The 18,727-nt window shown below is 36.4% G+C and overlaps 1 protein-coding gene across 8 annotated transcripts; it reads left to right on the forward strand.

The window, feature by feature from the left end:
- Positions 1 to 1,286: 1,286 nt before the first annotated feature.
- LOC111047187 (5'-deoxynucleotidase HDDC2) lies at positions 1,287 to 17,485 on the forward strand. Of its 8 annotated transcripts, none has more exons than XM_039439589.1 (5): positions 1,287 to 1,557; positions 11,556 to 11,620; positions 12,100 to 12,233; positions 12,990 to 13,158; positions 16,840 to 17,485. In XM_039439589.1, exons 2-5 carry the CDS (start codon positions 11,561 to 11,563, stop codon positions 17,059 to 17,061), a joined length of 585 nt encoding a protein of 194 aa, XP_039295523.1. In that variant the 5' UTR covers positions 1,287 to 1,557; positions 11,556 to 11,560; the 3' UTR covers positions 17,062 to 17,485. The 8 variants fall into 8 exon arrangements, with proteins under 8 accessions (XP_039295523.1, XP_039295492.1, XP_039295529.1 ...); XM_039439558.1 differs by having other exon boundaries at positions 1,290 to 1,408; XM_039439595.1 differs by lacking the exon at positions 1,287 to 1,557 and adding an exon at positions 1,852 to 1,975.
- Positions 17,486 to 18,727: the final 1,242 nt, after the last annotated feature.

Consider the following 18,727-nt stretch of genomic DNA (forward strand, 5'->3'; position numbering starts at 1 on the left):
TGATTACAGAACGCAAAGAATCACTTTTCCGCTCTAGTGTGGGAAAAATGTTTCTGCACTCCAGATTTGCAACATGGCAATGCAAAATACTTAGTAGGTTATATGGAGCAACAGTGCAGCAAAATCAAAATGAAGTTGGTAACAGTGACTGGGCTGCTATAGTGAGCAGAGGTGCAACGAAGCACAACACGCAAATTATTAGTATTAGATATTATAACCAAGGACAACATTTCTATTCTATTTGACAATAAATTAAGGTTTTTATCAATAATAAAATTACACAGAAAAACGTTTGATGCATTTCAGGCAATTTTACCCATAATTACCCACTTTTCATATTCAATGGTAACTGTAGGAAAAACTTAATGTGAAATACGTGCGCAAAGTTCCTCTGCTGCACTCAAGAAACCATTCCGCCCTCGCCTATGGCTCGGGCATAAACGTTTCTTTCGGTGCAGCAAACTGTCACTTTGCGCACTAGTTGCACAAATAACTATTTCATTGATTCATAACATCAGCTGAGGCTATTTAGGAGCTATTACACAGATGCTAACACATGATCTCAGTTGCTCAATTTGCAACATAATTTACAACTTTTACATCAACAAACTGAAACGTTTCAAGATAATGTGCGGTTTTTGTTTTTGAGCTGTTTCCATAATTTCCACCAACTCTTAATAATTAAAAGTTGCGGATTTTAAAGATCAAAATACAGCTATTCATAAGCGAGTTCTACAAACCTAGGGGGTCACTAGTCTTAAAAATTGTCAACAACTCAACTATATCTTATCATCAATACTACTACTCTCTACTTCAATAACTTCATCCTACCAAATAACTTTTTCAGAAGCAAAAGTAAATTCATCAATTGATGGCTATTGCTCTTTCTTTCGCAGGCCTATTACTCTTATGAACATTTTGAAGATGACGCTGTAAATTATAATTAGTGGACAATTGTTTTTTGCATAAACCACAATTAAAATGAGATGATTTCTCAGATGTGATAACTGCACGTGTTCACTCAATGGCTGCCGACTGTAGACCTACCGCCTACGGGCTCATTCGTTCACTGGTTCACGAAAACAAAGTAACAGTTATTTTTCCGAGTAGCACAAACTGCTTCAACGAATGTGATACTACGCTTGCGCAGTAGGAAGGAGCAGTTCCACAGCGAACCTCGCCTCTCTTAACGCGCCAGTGTGACTAACCTCAATTTTTCATGTTCTTGTTCTTGTTCTAGTTGTTCTTGACAAGAACGTCTTGTGTTCACTACACTACTCTTCCTCTTCAACTCTTGCTTTGCTCTTCAGTCTTCACATCAGTAGTTCAGTAGTTCAGTTCATGTTGGTTTTTCAGTACTGCGTAAAGCAGGACCCATACATTGATTACCATAGTTGTTCTGGTATAGGTAATCTCATTTAATTTTTTGAAAGTTTAGTACCGTAATTGATATAATCAGATATCAAATCTGGATTACATTTATTTAGCTCATTCACAATAATTATACTACCGTACCGTACTATAATCATTTTTGCGCTTGTTGGGGCCCCCTTTAAGGTAAAAGTGACTAATTATTACTAATGAAGTAATGAATAGATTTTAATCTACAGACTCTCAGTTTTCTTCTTCTTCCATTAAAAAAAATAAGTCAATATCTTCAAGAATACGGTAGTTTAGATTCGGTAGGCCTACGTATGAATAGTACCGTAACTTAAGCCACCCCTTCAGACAACTTGAGAAAAGTTTATCATTTTATAATTTTTTTCAAAATGTTACTTTACAATTGGAAACTTTATTCATATTTTCTTTTAAATAGTAGAGATCAAAAGACCAACGAAGGTAGCACCAAAGGATTTGTGGATTGTGTGCGAACTGGTATAATACAAAATGTGTTAATATTTCGACAACCGAATATCGTAAAATTCGGGATTTAAGTGACATAGTTTTGTGGTATTGTTCGACGTGTATTGGCCAGGTAAGCGTAATCTTATCTAAGCATGCAAGCTGTGTGACTGTACAGGAAAATCGTGAACCTGAAATCCCTGTAAATGTTAGTTTGAATGTTATTTTGGACGAACTGTCAAAAATTAGTGAAAATTATGTTCATCTGTGTAAGCGTGTTGAAAAAATTGAGAAACAAAATCTTTCTTTGAAAGATAATAATTTAACCTCAACAGAAAATACTACGAGCAATAGTGTAGATTTACATGTTCAAACGTCGATGGATGGTCAATCTGTAAACAATGATCAATTAATTAATGAAAACTGTGCCAGTATTCAGCATAAAGTAACTAAGGTTAATTTAAAAATGAGTAAGAGCCCTGCTGATCCTATTGTTGAAACTGATCCTGTGCTGGAATGGAGCGTTGTTGCTAGTAGGAGTAAAAAGCCGAAAGAAACAAAACGGAAACCAACCAGTATAGATAGCTTGAAGGAAATTAAGAAGTTAAGTAGCCGTGTTGTTGGCACTACTAAAGTCAATTGCCCATTTGTTAGCTCAAAGGATAATAAGTTGAATTACTTGTTCGTTTCTAGGATTGATCCTAAGGTTGGTATTAATGATATTAAGGATTTTGCCATGGCCCATTGTAAAAGTAATGTAATGTGTTAGGAGGTACCTTCAAAGTTTACACATTACAAATCATTCAAATTGTCAATATCTGAAGAAGACAAGTCCGTTCTCTGGAATCCTGAATTGTGGCCGGAGGGTGTGCTAATTTGCGACTACCGTTTTCCAAAGACAAGCAATAAACGTGCGTTTTTTCGGAGAAAGTTGTCCAGATCAACGGCTAAACTCATAGAAGTGAAAACAAATGTCAAGTTGAGTATTGGCTATATTAATGTCCAGTGCCTGCGCACGAAGTTTAATCTTGTTTGTTTGTTCTTATGCTATTAGTATTTTGTGCATAAGTGAGCAGTGAGAAGTCTGAGGAGATTCCATTCTACAGCTCCATAGATGATTTGGTATTGGCTAAGAGCTATTACACAGATGCTAACACATGATCTCAGTTGCTCAATTTGCAACATAATTTACAACTTTTACATCAACAAACTGAAACGTTTCAAGATAATGTGCGGTTTTTGTTTTTGAGCTGTTTCCATAATTTCCACCAACTCTTAATAATTAAAAGTTGCGGATTTTAAAGATCAAAATACAGCTATTCATAAGCGAGTTCTACAAACCTAGGGGGTCACTAGTCTTAAAAATTGTCAACAACTCAACTATATCTTATCATCAATACTACTACTCTCTACTTCAATAACTTCATCCTACCAAATAACTTTTTCAGAAGCAAAAGTAAATTCATCAATTGATGGCTATTGCTCTTTCTTTCGCAGGCCTATTACTCTTATGAACATTTTGAAGATGACGCTGTAAATTATAATTAGTGGACAATTTTTTTTTGCATAAACCACAATTAAAATGAGATGATTTCTCAGATGTGATAACTGCACGTGTTCACTCAATGGCTGCCGACTGTAGACCTACCGCCTACGGGCTCATTCGTTCACTGGTTCACGAAAACAAAGTAACAGTTATTTTTCCGAGTAGCACAAACTGCTTCAACGAATGTGATACTACGCTTGCGCAGTAGGAAGGAGCAGTTCCACAGCGAACCTCGCCTCTCTTAACGCGCCAGTGTGACTAACCTCAATTTTTCATGTTCTTGTTCTTGTTCTAGTTGTTCTTGACAAGAACGTCTTGTGTTCACTACACTACTCTTCCTCTTCAACTCTTGCTTTGCTCTTCAGTCTTCAGTCTTCACATCAGTAACTGTTCAGTTCATGTTGGTTTTTCAGTACTGCGTAAAGCAGGACCCATACATTGATTACCATAGTTGTTCTGGTATAGGTAATCTCATTTAATTTTTTGAAAGTTTAGTACCGTAATTGATATAATCAGATATCAAATCTGGATTACATTTATTTAGCTCATTCACAATAATTATACTACCGTACCGTACTATAATCATTTTTGCGCTTGTTGGGGCCCCCTTTAAGGTAAAAGTGACTAATTATTACTAATGAAGTAATGAATAGATTTTAATCTACAGACTCTCAGTTTTCTTCTTCTTCCATTAAAAAAAATAAGTCAATATCTTCAAGAATACGGTAGTTTAGATTCGGTAGGCCTACGTATGAATAGTACCGTAACTTAAGCCACCCCTTCAGACAACTTGAGAAAAGTTTATCATTTTATAATTTTTTTCAAAATGTTACTTTACAATTGGAAACTTTATTCATATTTTCTTTTAAATAGTAGAGATCAAAAGACCAACGAAGGTAGCACCAAAGGATTTGTGGATTGTGTGCGAACTGGTATAATACAAAATGTGTTAATAGGTATTTCGACAACCGAATATCGTAAAATTCGGGATTTAAGTGACATAGTTTTGTGGTATTGTTCGTCGTGTATTGGCCAGGTAAGCGTAATCTTATCTAAGCATGCAAGCTGTGTGACTGTACAGGAAAATCGTGAACCTGAAATCCCTGTAAATGTTAGTTTGAATGTTATTTTGGACGAACTGTCAAAAATTAGTAAAAATTATGTTCATCTGTGTAAGCGTGTTGAAAAAATTGAGAAACAAAATCTTTCTTTGAAAGATAATAATTTAACCTCAACAGAAAATACTACGAGCAATAGTGTAGATTTACATGTTCAAACGTCGATGGATGGTCAATCTGTAAACAATGATCAATTAATTAATGAAAACTGTGCCAGTATTCAGCATAAAGTAACTAAGGTTAATTTAAAAATGAGTAAGAGCCCTGCTGATCCTATTGTTGAAACTGATCCTGTGCTGGAATGGAGCATTGTTGCTAGTAGGAGTAAAAAGCCGAAAGAAACAAAACGGAAACCAACCAGTATAGATAGCTTGAAGGAAATTAAGAAGTTAAGTAGCCGTGTTGTTGGCACTACTAAAGTCAATTGCCCATTTGTTAGCTCAAAGGATAATAAGTTGAATTACTTGTTCGTTTCTAGGATTGATCCTAAGGTTGGTATTAATGATATTAAGGATTTTGCCATGGCCCATTGTAAAAGTAATGTAATGTGTTAGGAGGTACCTTCAAAGTTTACACATTACAAATCATTCAAATTGTCAATATCTGAAGAAGACAAGTCCGTTCTCTGGAATCCTGAATTGTGGCCGGAGGGTGTGCTAATTTGCGACTACCGTTTTCCAAAGACAAGCAATAAACGTGCGTTTTTTCGGAGAAAGTTGTCCAGATCAACGGCTAAACTCATAGAAGTGAAAACAAATGTCAAGTTGAGTATTGGCTATATTAATGTCCAGTGCCTGCGCACGAAGTTTAATCTTGTTTGTTTGTTCTTATGCTATTAGTATTTTGTGCATAAGTGAGCAGTGAGAAGTCTGAGGAGATTCCATTCTACAGCTCCATAGATGATTTGGTATTGGCTAACTCTTTCTGCCGCACAGTGCATGGTCATGGTGGTGTTGCTATCTACGTCAATAAGGAACTGAATTTCAAAGAGTTAAATCTACAAGCTTTTTGTAGGGAGAGCGTAATTGAAATTACTGGCATAGCTCTGACTCACCACAGTACTATTGTTTTGCAGATTATTGTGGGTGGTGATTTTAATATTCATTTCAATCACAGTCTACCAGCGCAGTACAGACTTGAAAATTTGCTCCGGAGTATCAACCTATATTTTTGCAATAGACTCCCAACTAGAGGTCCAAATTGCATCGACAATGTTGCAACTAATTTAAGGTGTGGTGCTTTTGAAGTCAATGTGGTAAATCCCCAGGTTGCGGATCATCTTGCCATTGTTGTGAAACGGCTTGTTGGTACTCAGGTCGTGAAAGCCACTGATTGGCATGCTGATTATGAGCTCTGTTTCAGAAAAATCAATCTAGGTGTTGTTCATCATTTCATTCAAATTTTTAAAAGTAAGATTGTGCCCATTTTACATGATGACCAGTTGTCCACTGAAAAAATTGATAAATTTTTCTGTGAAATTATCAGTGTTTTTGATTCTATTTTTCCAGTCAAGTCAAGAAGTGGCCGGATGAGCTCTCATGCCCAAACCAGGAGAACTAGAAGGAAAAATGTTGGAGACTGGTTCTCACATGAATTGAACGTGTTCAAGTTTGCTGTATCTCTTCTGTACCAGAACTATGAGTTGACTCAGGACAGGATGGCTAAAGAAGTAGCATTTAGCAGGTATTTAAGGGCACGGAAGCAATCAGGAGGTGGACCAAGCAGTTAAGAGGAAAAATGCTGATGCTATATTTGACTCTCAGAACCCATGTAAATCGGCCTGGAAGCTTATTAACACGTGCAGAGCGTCTACACAGCCTCAATGTGATTTCAGTCCAGATGTTATGAACAGTCACTATCTGAACTCCGTGGAGGCCATTCTTCAACAGATTCCAGTGACTCAGCCAAATGGTGTTGGAGACTTAGAAGCGCAACCCGCTTTTTTATGTATGGAGGAGAGTCTCGAAGAATGATGTATTGAAAATTGTGACTGCTTTTAAAATTTCACCTTCTCAGGACATCTATGGATTTACTGTGGCTTTCTTGAAATCAGTGGTTGATGAGTTGGCACCTCATCTTGCCAGTGTCTTTAGTCAATGTCTTAAACTGGGCTACTTTCCAAATTGTTTGAATTTGGGTAAAACTGTACCTATTTACAAAAGGGGAGATGAGAAGGACAAGAATAACTTCCGACCAATTACTGTTACCCCCTTACTCGGAAAAATCTTAGAGGTTGCCATGAAGGATCAGCTAATGGACCATCTTGAGAGGAATAGTTTGCTGTCTGATAGACAACATGGCTTTAGAAAGTCCAAGTCCACACAAACCGCCCTGCTGGCCCTGATCAACGAAGTCATTGATGCATTCGAGAGTGGAGATTCTGTAGCAGTGAGACTGTGTGACCTGTCACGTGCTTTTGACTGTGTGTCTCATGAGCTTCTCCTTGGAAAGTTGAGTCAGTATGGTATAACGGACATTGTTGCTGACACTTTCAAGTCCTATCTTTCTGACATAAGGCAGATAGTGAATGTTCAGGGTGCATCATCTGGCGAGCTGCATGTACGGCATGGGGTACCGCAGGGCTCTCTCCTGGGGCCGGTCCTGTTCATCCTGCATATGAACGATTTGAGAGTCGGCGGAAGTGAGCTGCTGTTTGCGGATGACACAACCCTTGTTGGGAGAGGATCCTCGCCTGCAGCTGCCACCCTTGAGTTGGAGGAGTCCTTTGCTGGTGCAGAACGCTGGTTTCAGGAGAACAAGCTGTTGCTCAACGTCGGCAAGACACAGAGAAACCACTTCAATCATTCATTGAATGAACCGGTGAAGCTTCTGGGATTTAACATCGATCCAAAGTTAACATGGAGTGCTCATGTGGATGCTGTATGCAGAAGATTGTCTCGTGTGATCTACCTGTTGAGAAAACTGAGGTGCTTGCTGACTGAGGAACATTTGATTATGGCCTATTATTCACTGTTCCATAGCCACATTATCTATGGAATACTGCTGTGGGGACACTCTTCACATTGTGAGAGTACTCTTCTGCTGCAGAAGAAGGCAGTTCGGATATTGTCATCCAGTGGTCATCTGGAGCACTGAAGGCCACTCTTCGCCAGACTCGGGATTCTCACAGTTTTTAGCCAGTTCATCTTTGCTTCCCTGGTTGGTATTAGGAATACCAATCTGACAGTGAATTTGAGGGGGTTTCAGAGTGCCTACTCACTTCGAAATGCTCTCGAAGTCAATGTTCCTCGATGTAGGCTAAGTAAGGCTCAGAACTGTTATCCCAATATCGCTATTAAAATGTTTAATATGCTACCTCCATCTGTGCGTCATTTGAGTGACAGTGAGTTTAAGAGGAGACTCAAGTCCTGGCTGCGTGCCAGACCATACTACTCCTTGAGTGAATTTTTTCAGGAGTCTACAGTTGACATTTAGTGGCCATCACCGTGTTTAGCCATCTATGCAATTATGTTTCATTTCTTGACGTGACAGTGTTGTCAAAAACTTCTGTGTGAAATTGTATTTTTGACGTGATCACCTACCCAGCTCATCTGGCTGGTTGATGGTCCTACAAATGAAGATTGAAAGTAAATCGACCGGCTGCCGTGCCTCCGCCGTTACTTACTTGAATATTTGAAGTCGTTGCCAAGGACTCCATATAGGTAAGGTAGTATCAAAAAACTTCTGTCACATACATTTAGAAAAACTGCATGGATACAGTACCGTATTATTTTTGTGGAGGTGCTAGATCTGCAAGAAAGAGACTCCTCCCTCAACTCCCATAACAAGTAGAGTGGTTTTTCAGTAAGTTTGTTCTTCACAATTGTGTAGAACCTGGAGTTTGGTTTGCCTTGTATCTCCTTGAGAAGGACTGTCAAAAAATGTTATAGCCTGTGTTGGGAAGCTGTTGCAAGTTCCAGCCAGTCTGCTGCGAGGTATCTCCAATAATGAGGCAGCATATGTCTGGTATTGTATGCATGTATACGAGTACCACCTCTTCTGTGAAACAGATCCTGGTTTTCCTTTATGCACATAAGTGAGCACAGTCATAGTACATACTGACTGTACACAGTGAGTATTCCAACCCCACAGCAGTAACCTATAGTTAATGTGACTCTGGAAAAGTAGGCCATGATGAGGCTGCTGTGGTCAACCAGGTTTATCAGTTTTCTGAGGAGGTATAATACTCTTGAAAGTTTCCTGCACACCTGTTGAACATGATGGTTCCAGCTCAACCTCCTGTCTATCCAGAAACCTAGCAGCTTCACTGGTTCTTCGGCAACTGTTTGGCTTTTCAATGAGCAGACTAGGATGCTAGTTTTATCTTCATTGAGCTTCAATTCGTTTACAAGAAACCATAGCTTGGCCTTCTCAATAAGAATGGCTGACCTTTCTCTCACCTGTTCGATGGTGTTGCCTCTGGATAACAAGGTGGTGTCAACCGCAAAGTACTGCACCCAGCCTGCTCGTGAAGTCGTTCATAAGCAATATGAACAGCAGTGGGCCTAGGGCTAATCCTTGTGGTAATCCATGCTCCACAGTTTTCAATTTTGAAGTGGCACCACTCAGCTGGACTCCTTGCTTTCTGCCTTTAAGGTAAGATGCCACTTTGCCACCTAAATCAGTATCTCTCAAGTTTTTTTAACAGTATTTTGTAAGTCAAAGGCTTCACTGAGGTCACATAGTGTGAGGGCAAGGAAATCGCCAGCCTCAAAGGCACACCGGATACTGTCTGTCAATGTGAGTAGAGTGCTTGTAGTGGATCGACCATTCCTGAAACTGTATTGTAAAGAGGACAGCAGGTTGTTTCCTTCGAAGAATTTGTTCAACTGCATCTTCATCTCCGTCTCGATTACCTTCGAAAAGACTGGAACAATGGAGATTCGCCTGAAGTTTGCAGGATTACTAGACTCCCTTTCTTGTGTATTGGCAACTGGCAACGTCCTAGCTTTATAATATCCCAGGCTGCTTTACAGTTGTTATCAGCTGACTTGATAAGAATTGCGTTAACGCAATCAACTTTTCGAATCCTCAATTTTACTCACTCTATAGGTAGGCCTACTTAATGTCTTCGTCTTAGACTGGTGATATCAGAATAAAAAATATAACATTGGTTCATCAGTAGAGCAAAGTGGTTTCCGTGCTGGTCGATCATGCACCGATAACCTCTTCTGTATCAAACATCTAATGGAGAAAAAATTACAGAGAGGAAGAAAACTTCATGTTTTTTTTTGGATCTGAAAAAGGCCTATGATAGTGTTCCAGTGAATAAGATATGGGAAGCTCTAAAAAAAGCGAGAATTAGTACTCCCCTCATCAAGAAACTCTTTACAAGGATAGCAGTAGCAGGATAAAGATTGGAAACCAGCTGTCAGAAGAGTTTACTGTAAATAAAGGCCTTAGACAAGGTTGCCCCATCTCACCCACGCTTTTCAAGATATACGTAAGCCAAGCCTTGGAGGTGTGGTCACGCAAGTATAGAAGTATGGGTGTACTACTGAATGAAGAAAATATATATACCCTACTATTTGCAGATGACCAGGTCCTCCTAGCTGAAGGTGAAGAGGATATGTCATATATATATGACAAGGCTACTCATAGAGGAGTATAAAAAATGGGGCCTGGAAATCAGTGAAGAGAAATCACAATATATGGTATGATAAATATGGTATATAATATATGTTATATGGTAAATATGGATGATATATCTGAAAGAGTGAAGAAACAGGTTTTCAAAACAATATTGTGATGAGCTGTGTAACTTATGGGGCGGAAGTACGGACATTAACCAAGAGACTAAAACAAAGATTATTGGCTATGGAGATGAATTACTGGAGAAGATGTTGCCAGCTAACCTTGAGAGATAAGGTGAGAAATGAGGTTATAAGGGAGAAAATGAAATTGGACAGGTCAGTGGTGAATGAGGTGGAGAGAAACAACTCCAGTGGTACGGACATCTCAGAAGAATGAGCCCCAGTCGCATACCAAAGAAGGTATAAGAGTGGATTCCGGCTGAGAGGAGGAAACGAGGACGACCACGAACGGTTTGGCAGCAAAACATAGAAGAGGCCATGCAGAGCAGGGGCATCCAACAAGACGTATGGAGAGATAGAGGCAGATGGCGTTTTGAGTGCGGGAAACGGCCGGGAAGACTGTAAAATCCCGCGTATAAGGTAGACTATAAGGTAAGGTAAGGTTCATCAGTCTACTCAGTTAATGAATAGATTGGACTATTGTCTATTACGGCTAGATACTGAAATCCATTCATAATGGCAATGCATATAACCATTTTAAATAAACATCAGTCCAGTTCACTAATATTTCCCATGTAATTTTATGATAATATCGAGTGATCTGGCTGGCTCGGGTCTGGTGTCAGAGTTTTCAGGTCGCAACTGATCAATTTCAGGGCCTCTGACATGACCTAACGACTGCTTTTTAGGCAGCCGGGACCGACGGCCTACGTGTCCATCCGAAACACGGGAGTGGCCCGATATAAATATCTTGCCCGGGCCGGGATTTGAACCCGGGCCTCTGAATCATAAAGCCAGCATCTGATCCACTCGAAACTCCTAATTTTATGATATACAACTATTTCATATTTAATCCCCATCCCATCTAACATTCACAGCCTGCTCCTGCACCTCTATTTCCACATTGCAGTTATCCTGGCACAAAAATGCTCATTAAAATGCTCTGTTCATCTTAATAGGGTCTTGTATTCCTCTAAAATGCTCCACTCTTATTTCTACATCCTATGAGTTAGTTACATACTTCATACTTGCTAGTCTCATTTCTTGGAAAAAGCTCTTCTATTCTTTCAATATTTTTCTGCATTGCCAGCCTCTTCTTCTGCCTGCAGACTCTTTTTAAACTAACCGCTGTCATCTTCTGGTACAAATTTGGTGCTCTATCTCATACATAAAATTCCTCATTTGCATATAATTAATCATTACTATTGTGTATTATCCTTCTTTTATTTTTTAATGCAAATTATTGATGAGTTGTAGAAAAGTTCCATAACACTCATTGGAAGTTTTCAATTCCAGGTATAATGGAGAGCATTGAAGGAAGTAAGCTTCTAAACTTTTTGGAACTCATGGGGCAACTAAAGGTATAGTACAATATTTTTTCCATTTGTCTGTACAAATAATTATTCTCTGATTGTTTTTTATTAAGGCTACTCTTGAATAGAAATACAGATAAAAATATAAAAATCCAAGTACCTTTTTTGGCATCATAGCTGAAACATGTTTTGAGTAAACAATTCGAAAAAGGGTACTCAGATTTTTATTATGTTGATAAGGATTGCACAGACTATAGTCCTTAAAGCTGTAAACAGCATGCGCCTAGGAGTTGTTGTAGACTACCTAATATAAAACGACTTATTACTAGACTGTCTGTTACTATTATTGACAAAAGCAACAATGCAAAGAAAATCGATGATGATTTTGTCAACTTGTTGTTTTTATAGTTTCACACGGACTTATATTTATTAAACTACTTGAACTATGATAATCATTATTCTCTTTAAAATAATAATGAACGTAATCAACATTTATTATGTTCTGTTGAATTTATTTATGGTTGCAGCATGTGAAAAGAACTGGCTGGGTTATGGAGAAGGTGGAAAATCCAGAGACTATAGCGGGTCATATGTATCGTATGGCTGTGATGTGTTTTCTTCTAGATAGTGATAGCAGTTTTGGCAATCTCAACAAGAATAGGTGATTATCTAATATAAAAAAAGTATTTTTTCAACTAGTAATTTCTGATATAACCTATCCATATAATTCATACATTTTTCTATCAAAATTTTGCCAAACTCTAAAACTTGAGATGAAGAATATATTGACTGTGACGGGTTTGAGGCTGTTGAATGATCTTCCTTCTAGCATGGATGGAAATGTTTGATTCGGGGTTAGATCAAGTGAGGTGGCTTTTTTGGCGTGTCTGTAAGGTTGCGTATTTATTAACTTTTTTCTTATTTCTTGTCTCATTTTTTATCATTTTATTATTGGTAAATTTAAAGACCTTGTGTAACTTAAAGTCTTTGTCTTCACTTTTTTGCTTTTGTTATACAAAGATTCATCATTTCAATGATAAAAGGATTCAGTCATTCATTATACAATGATAAATCTATGAATTATAATAGGAATTTATGTGTGTAATACTTTTTCGATTTATAACAATATTGTTGGATTTGATTATTCAGGTCAGGGGGGACTGAGTACACAATATTCATAGGCACTAATAGGTGCTTGGATAGAGCGAAGACAAGCGAACCTGCAGCTTGGTTTTAGCGTTAATAAAACTTGATTCTATTGGATTTTTCATTCTTTACCCAGATATATTAGTCCCACTAATAGTAATAACTCTTTTTTACTCTTTACAAATACACATGAACAAAACTATGATATATCTATCATTGTGTTAGATAAAATTCATCCGAGTGGAACTTTGAGTTGAAATTGTTTTTGCAGGTGTATTCAACTGTCTCTAGTACATGACATGGCAGAATGCATTGTTGGAGATATAACTCCTCACTGTGGTGTTCCAGTCGAAGAGAAACACAAACGAGAAACTGAAGCAATGCAAAAGTTGTCTGAGATGACTGGAGCGGCTGGAGAGTCGATGAAGAAGTTATTTGAGGTGAGTGCTGATCTGCTTCCAATTAAAGCTGGATTCCCATACGCCAGTGACTGCTACAGTGAGAATATTACTCTCATAAGTTCAAATGAGATTATTCATACTCGCTAGGCCGTGCTGAGTGGGAACAGTCCAATCAGAACTCTTGGAAATAATATTTTCACTGTCACTGGTGTGTGGGAATACAGCTTAATGCCTTTATCAGGATACGGCATTTTTATGTATGGTAGCTATGAATACATCTTTTGATTACTCGCTGATACATTATGTAGATCAAGGGATCGGCTACAATTTGTAATTTCATTAAATGAGCATTTTCCATATGTTCGTCTCCTATAGTAGTAGTTGAACAAACTATCAGAAATTTTTAAGAGATCTAAATTCCAAAAAATCAGTTCGGCAGGTAGTTGTAATTATTGTTCACTTCATTTTACCGTCCGAATTTGTTTGCATGTTGATCACTTTTGACCAAAAATTTTGATAAAATACTGCATAAAAGCATATCATAATATTCGTTCATATTTATCTCTTCAAAATGAATTTTTACGCGCCTTCAAACTTTTCCGTCACATTTTTCCAGGTATATCATCTTAATTTAAGACTTGAATATTCATCATTGTCTCCTTTAAACTCAATCCCAAGTTAGCAAATAATGTTATAAGAAGGATACATTTTGAAAAAATATATAGGCCTATACAAAACGTTTTAGAAAGTAAGAGTTGAAAGAGTTGTCAGATCCAATAATATTTTATTCAAATATATTGAGAGCATCCCGAAATTACCTAACACAAAAATGGGGATTATTCATACTTATCTATTTTTCTTCTTCTGTCAAAATAACAATTGTTATATCCGATTCTGGGAGGCAAGAGACGATGTAAACAAACATGCGCCTGTTATAGTGAAGTAAGGCCGAATCACATTACCTGATTCAGTTTAAATGTAAGCCTTGTAAACCAGGATATGTGACTTTCGAGTCGAACAGTGAAAAACGGAACAGAGTCATCACTCTTGTACTCACACAGGCACAAACTTAATGTTATTGTCGTATCTCCTTTCTATGAATTGATTATTTATGTCTATCCTTTGTAATTCACGCCGAAGTAGACTCAACTTCCTCTTAGAATGTTACATTATTTAGAGATACTTCCTTACGCGTTTTTGCCTACTAATGAAATTAATCATTATCAAAAATAATACTGAAAATACAATTATGCAGTATAGAATGAAATTACCATAGGATAGGTTTTACTAATTTGAAACTGTTTTGATATCTAACAACTACAGTCAAGCACTTGACTATTGTGCCAGACATTTGTGAATTGGTGTTGTAATTTTCAAACATTCTTCAATATAATTTGCATGAGTTTACATACAAGAGTACCAGCAACTGATTGTAAAGGGCGCCACTAGTATGATCTGATGGCCTTTGTTGATCCTTGTTTGTCTGGTTTTAGTAAATATGAATGAATCCAAACGAGTTTACTTACTTAATAGTTGCTAATATTACAATAATGGTTGCAGTTTAAGGAAAATAGCAATTCAATTTTCAAGGAACGGTACTAATTTTTGTTATCATTGTATCCTTGAAAGAGGTAAAAGTAACAGTTAATATTTGGAGTACTGCAACTTGTAAAAGTTCTTTGCAATTGTTCATATTCAATAATAGGTTTTAAATGGATATTTTTCAAAGAATATTGATGGTGCTATTTTGAATTTTGATCAGGAATTTTATGAATATTCATAACTTACTTACTGCCAGAGCTATCAATGTCCAAGTTGAAATTTGGTCGCATCCAGGTGGATCTATCCTAAGCATCTCCCTCTGTAGCTCCAACACTCTATATTGGACTTGACTTGTCACCATCTCTGTCTGGGTCTTCCTCGAGGTTGCCTCCCTCGGGGGTTGGGCGCCAACACTCTTCAATTTTGACTTTTCCCAATACATGCCCAGCATAAGGAATTATCCTACATTTTATTTTACCCGCAAGGTCTGGGTTATTATAGAGAATCTCTGATCTTTTAGTTATACTTTCTCCTCCAACTTCCATTCTCCTTGTTCGTATGTAGTCCCATATATATATTAAAACAGGAGACACGATATAAATAGATTGAAAATAAGAAGACTCAGTCTTCTCGGTTTAGAAAGGAGACACAGTCTCCGAAAATTTCCCCCATTTCTAATGTAAGTTTTTAAGTGTTTTTCAATCTATTTATATTGTGTCTCCTGTTTTAATTTATATTACAAACTTTAAAGTGTCTTCTGTTATGTGCTATATATATATATTGAGGTGTTTTGGTGATTAAACTGTACTGGACAGTCGGGCCAAAACTTGTGTTGGATAAGACATCGATTTCCTTTTATATGAATCCTGGGTAGCCCTGTATAAATTTATCCTAACATAACTAATTCTAATATGAGAAGGGAAAATATAATGACTTGAAAGCATTTTGGCTAACTGAGAAATATGTAATAGGAAACACTTCAAGCATATTACAGAGCTCGAACATGACAAACGATAAAACCTTATCATACTAATAATAAAGAAACACCATACCAAAAATCCAGAATTATCGTTAATGCATGAAAAATCATACAATGTGCTCGGAAGGTTAGTTTGAAAGACATCTTATAAATTAGGAATTACAGAAAAATTACCAAGAGAAAAACAAGAACTCATTTTGCTTTCACTGAGTTTACATCTACTACAAAATTAATATAAGTTTCAGGCTAAGCTCTAGCCGGTGTGCTCCCCCTGTTATCTCAGTTATTATTGAAGATATCGACTCAATTTTTTTTTAAATGAAAGAGGAAGACAAACAAAAGCGCGCTAGCATATTTTTATACCATTTGATTCAGTTTTAATATTATAAATAGCTGTTTCAAAACTGACCTTATTCTGAAGAAAGGACGATTCTAAATTTTAGAAATTATAATGCGAATGTTTGTAATAATCATATCATATTCATGTATAATAAATGTTGTTGGTAATAAATTGAATCAGTGTTTTCTTCATTTCTGTGCAATATTTTATGTTGGCTACTCTGTATAGGCGGTAGTTCAAATATATATTGTGAGATACAATTGTTAGTCACATAAACCAAAAATTACCAATTTCTGTTCTGTTTCAGGGTCAGCTTTAGAAACTTAATGTTAATTTAATGAAAAACTCCCCAAAATAATATCATAACCTCATTCTTCATTGTTGAGTCTAACTTCAGAAATTCAAACTGTTTTTTTTTAATGTTTTAATTAGTTTTTCAAAATAAAATTCATAGAAGCAACACCTATTTTCCTTCTTCTTTCATCAAAAAAAAAATTGAGTTGATACCTTCAAAAATAGTTGAGGTAATAATATATTTAGAATCGTCCTTTCTTCAAAATAAGGTTAGTTTTGAAACAGCTATTTCTAATATTAAAATCTAACTAAATTGTCTAAAAATAGGCTAGCGCGCTTTGTTTTGTCTTCCTGTTTCATTTTAAAAAAAATTGAGTCGATATCTTCAATAATAACTGAGATAACAGGGGGAGCACACCGGCTAGAGCTTAGCTTAAGTTTCAAGAAGTTGGCAGAAATAAAACTTTAAAATAAATTTATCAAGGAACATTGCAACGAGCACATTTCAATAGACCAGCTCATGGCACTAATATTGTATCATTAATTTAAATTAATTTTGTTTCAGGAGTATGAAGCTCAAGAGACAGCAGAAGCTAAATTCGTTAAAGAACTGGATAGATTAGATATGGTTATTCAAGCATTTGAATACGAAAAAAGAGATAATGCTCATGGAAAGTTACAAGAATTCTTTGATTCTACGCAGGGAAAATTTTCTCACCCGTTGATTATTAAAATTTTATCCGAAGTTTATAAAGTAAGAAGCGATCAATTAGCGAACAATAAGTGATTCAAATTATTATTTTGAAATGTGCAAAATGTAAGGTGGACAATAGAAGCAGAATTATACAATTTTAGTAAATATTTTCTTCCAATATCGATGAATTTCTCTTGAAAGAAGTTTAAACAACTCAATTATCAAATTAGTGATTAATAATACAGTATATATTGGATTTTTTTATTTCATCTACTAATGCCGAATAGTCGAGTCGAAAAAACTACAATATCACCAACAATCAGAATCACATTCGATTGACTGATTAGGTTGGCGTTCGGGAATCAGTTGATTCGGGAAGTAGGCTGAAAAACGCTCTTTGTGGCTTGGCCCTTACAGTAGATTGTGAAACACATTTCACAGAATGTTATTAATATTTCAAGTTTTATATAAGTGTAATTTTCCTCCTTAATTTTATTAAATACTTTTATCAATTACAGATAGTTTTTCTTGTATTTAAAATGCTTCATACTTTATTAATCAAATATTTAATAGAATTGTTGAGTACGATGCAGTCTCATATATCGTATTTCGTATTTAAAATTCAATAGATGAACATTTCTCCTTCTAAGTCATGGTTCCACAATTGCAAATAATTTATCAAATGTAGACAATTTTGACAAAATAAAAAGCCTAGTAGAAAAGTTTGATGAATCTTGATTCACGTTTTAGTCAGTGGATTCCGTAGGAGAATATGTTTGTCACTTTTCCGTTTTCAACGTCATCTTTATTAGACAGTTGTGATCCCTTATATCTGACCTAATATTTATTGTTGATTCTTATAATATAATGCTCAATATTATTCTATCTCAAAGAAGTATATTTTAGTTCATTCATCAATAGAAATAATTATTTTCTCATAATTTAATACCGGGAAACACATTTTCATAATTGAGATAACATATTCTGGTAAAGTTAATTATATTTCTAAACAACCAACAAACTCAGCAAATTTGAAGTGAATTACTAGTAGTTCTGTAAACAGATAAGACATCGCGCAGTTATAAACCACAGCCTCCTCTAAAGCCGTGTCCACACTGAACAAATGTTCGACAAACATGCTTGATGAAAAAGTTTGGGCAAATTTTATTATGTTTGACAAACAATGTTTGCCCGTGGCACGTGTGGACACGTCACCAAACAAGATATTTCTAAAGCCGTGTCCACACTGAACAAATGTTCGACATACATGTTCGGCAAACATGTTTGTTGAGGAGCTCAGGGAAAAAATTTTAACTTGTAGTTCTGCGAACAGTAGACCTCGCTCATGAATAGCCTACAACTTTCAAACTAATGAGAAGGACCATTAAGAAAGTACAGTATATTGTGAAAATTTATCCATGCCATCTATTATTTTCTCCATTGAAAGTGCTAGAGACATTGTTTCCAGGGACACCGGACTTATAAATGTCTCTCAAGGAGGTACCTTTATATCGTCCCCATATTTACAATATTACAACTTTTCTAATAATTAATTATAAGAAATCGGTCAACTGACGGAAAAATGGAATATGCAGTACCTAGGCAATTTAGATGATGAATCGTCTCACAGACGATGGTGAGATGGAAAATGATTCTAAATAAGATGAGTTTGTTGGTGACAATGACAGGAGGTTGCTAATGATGTTTTTCATGAAAAGTGGATTCAATGTTATGGCTTGTTATGCCTATGCAGAATGTT

Source organism: Nilaparvata lugens, chromosome 1 (assembly GCF_014356525.2).
Source record: "Nilaparvata lugens isolate BPH chromosome 1, ASM1435652v1, whole genome shotgun sequence".
Lineage (NCBI taxonomy): Eukaryota > Metazoa > Arthropoda > Insecta > Hemiptera > Delphacidae > Nilaparvata > Nilaparvata lugens.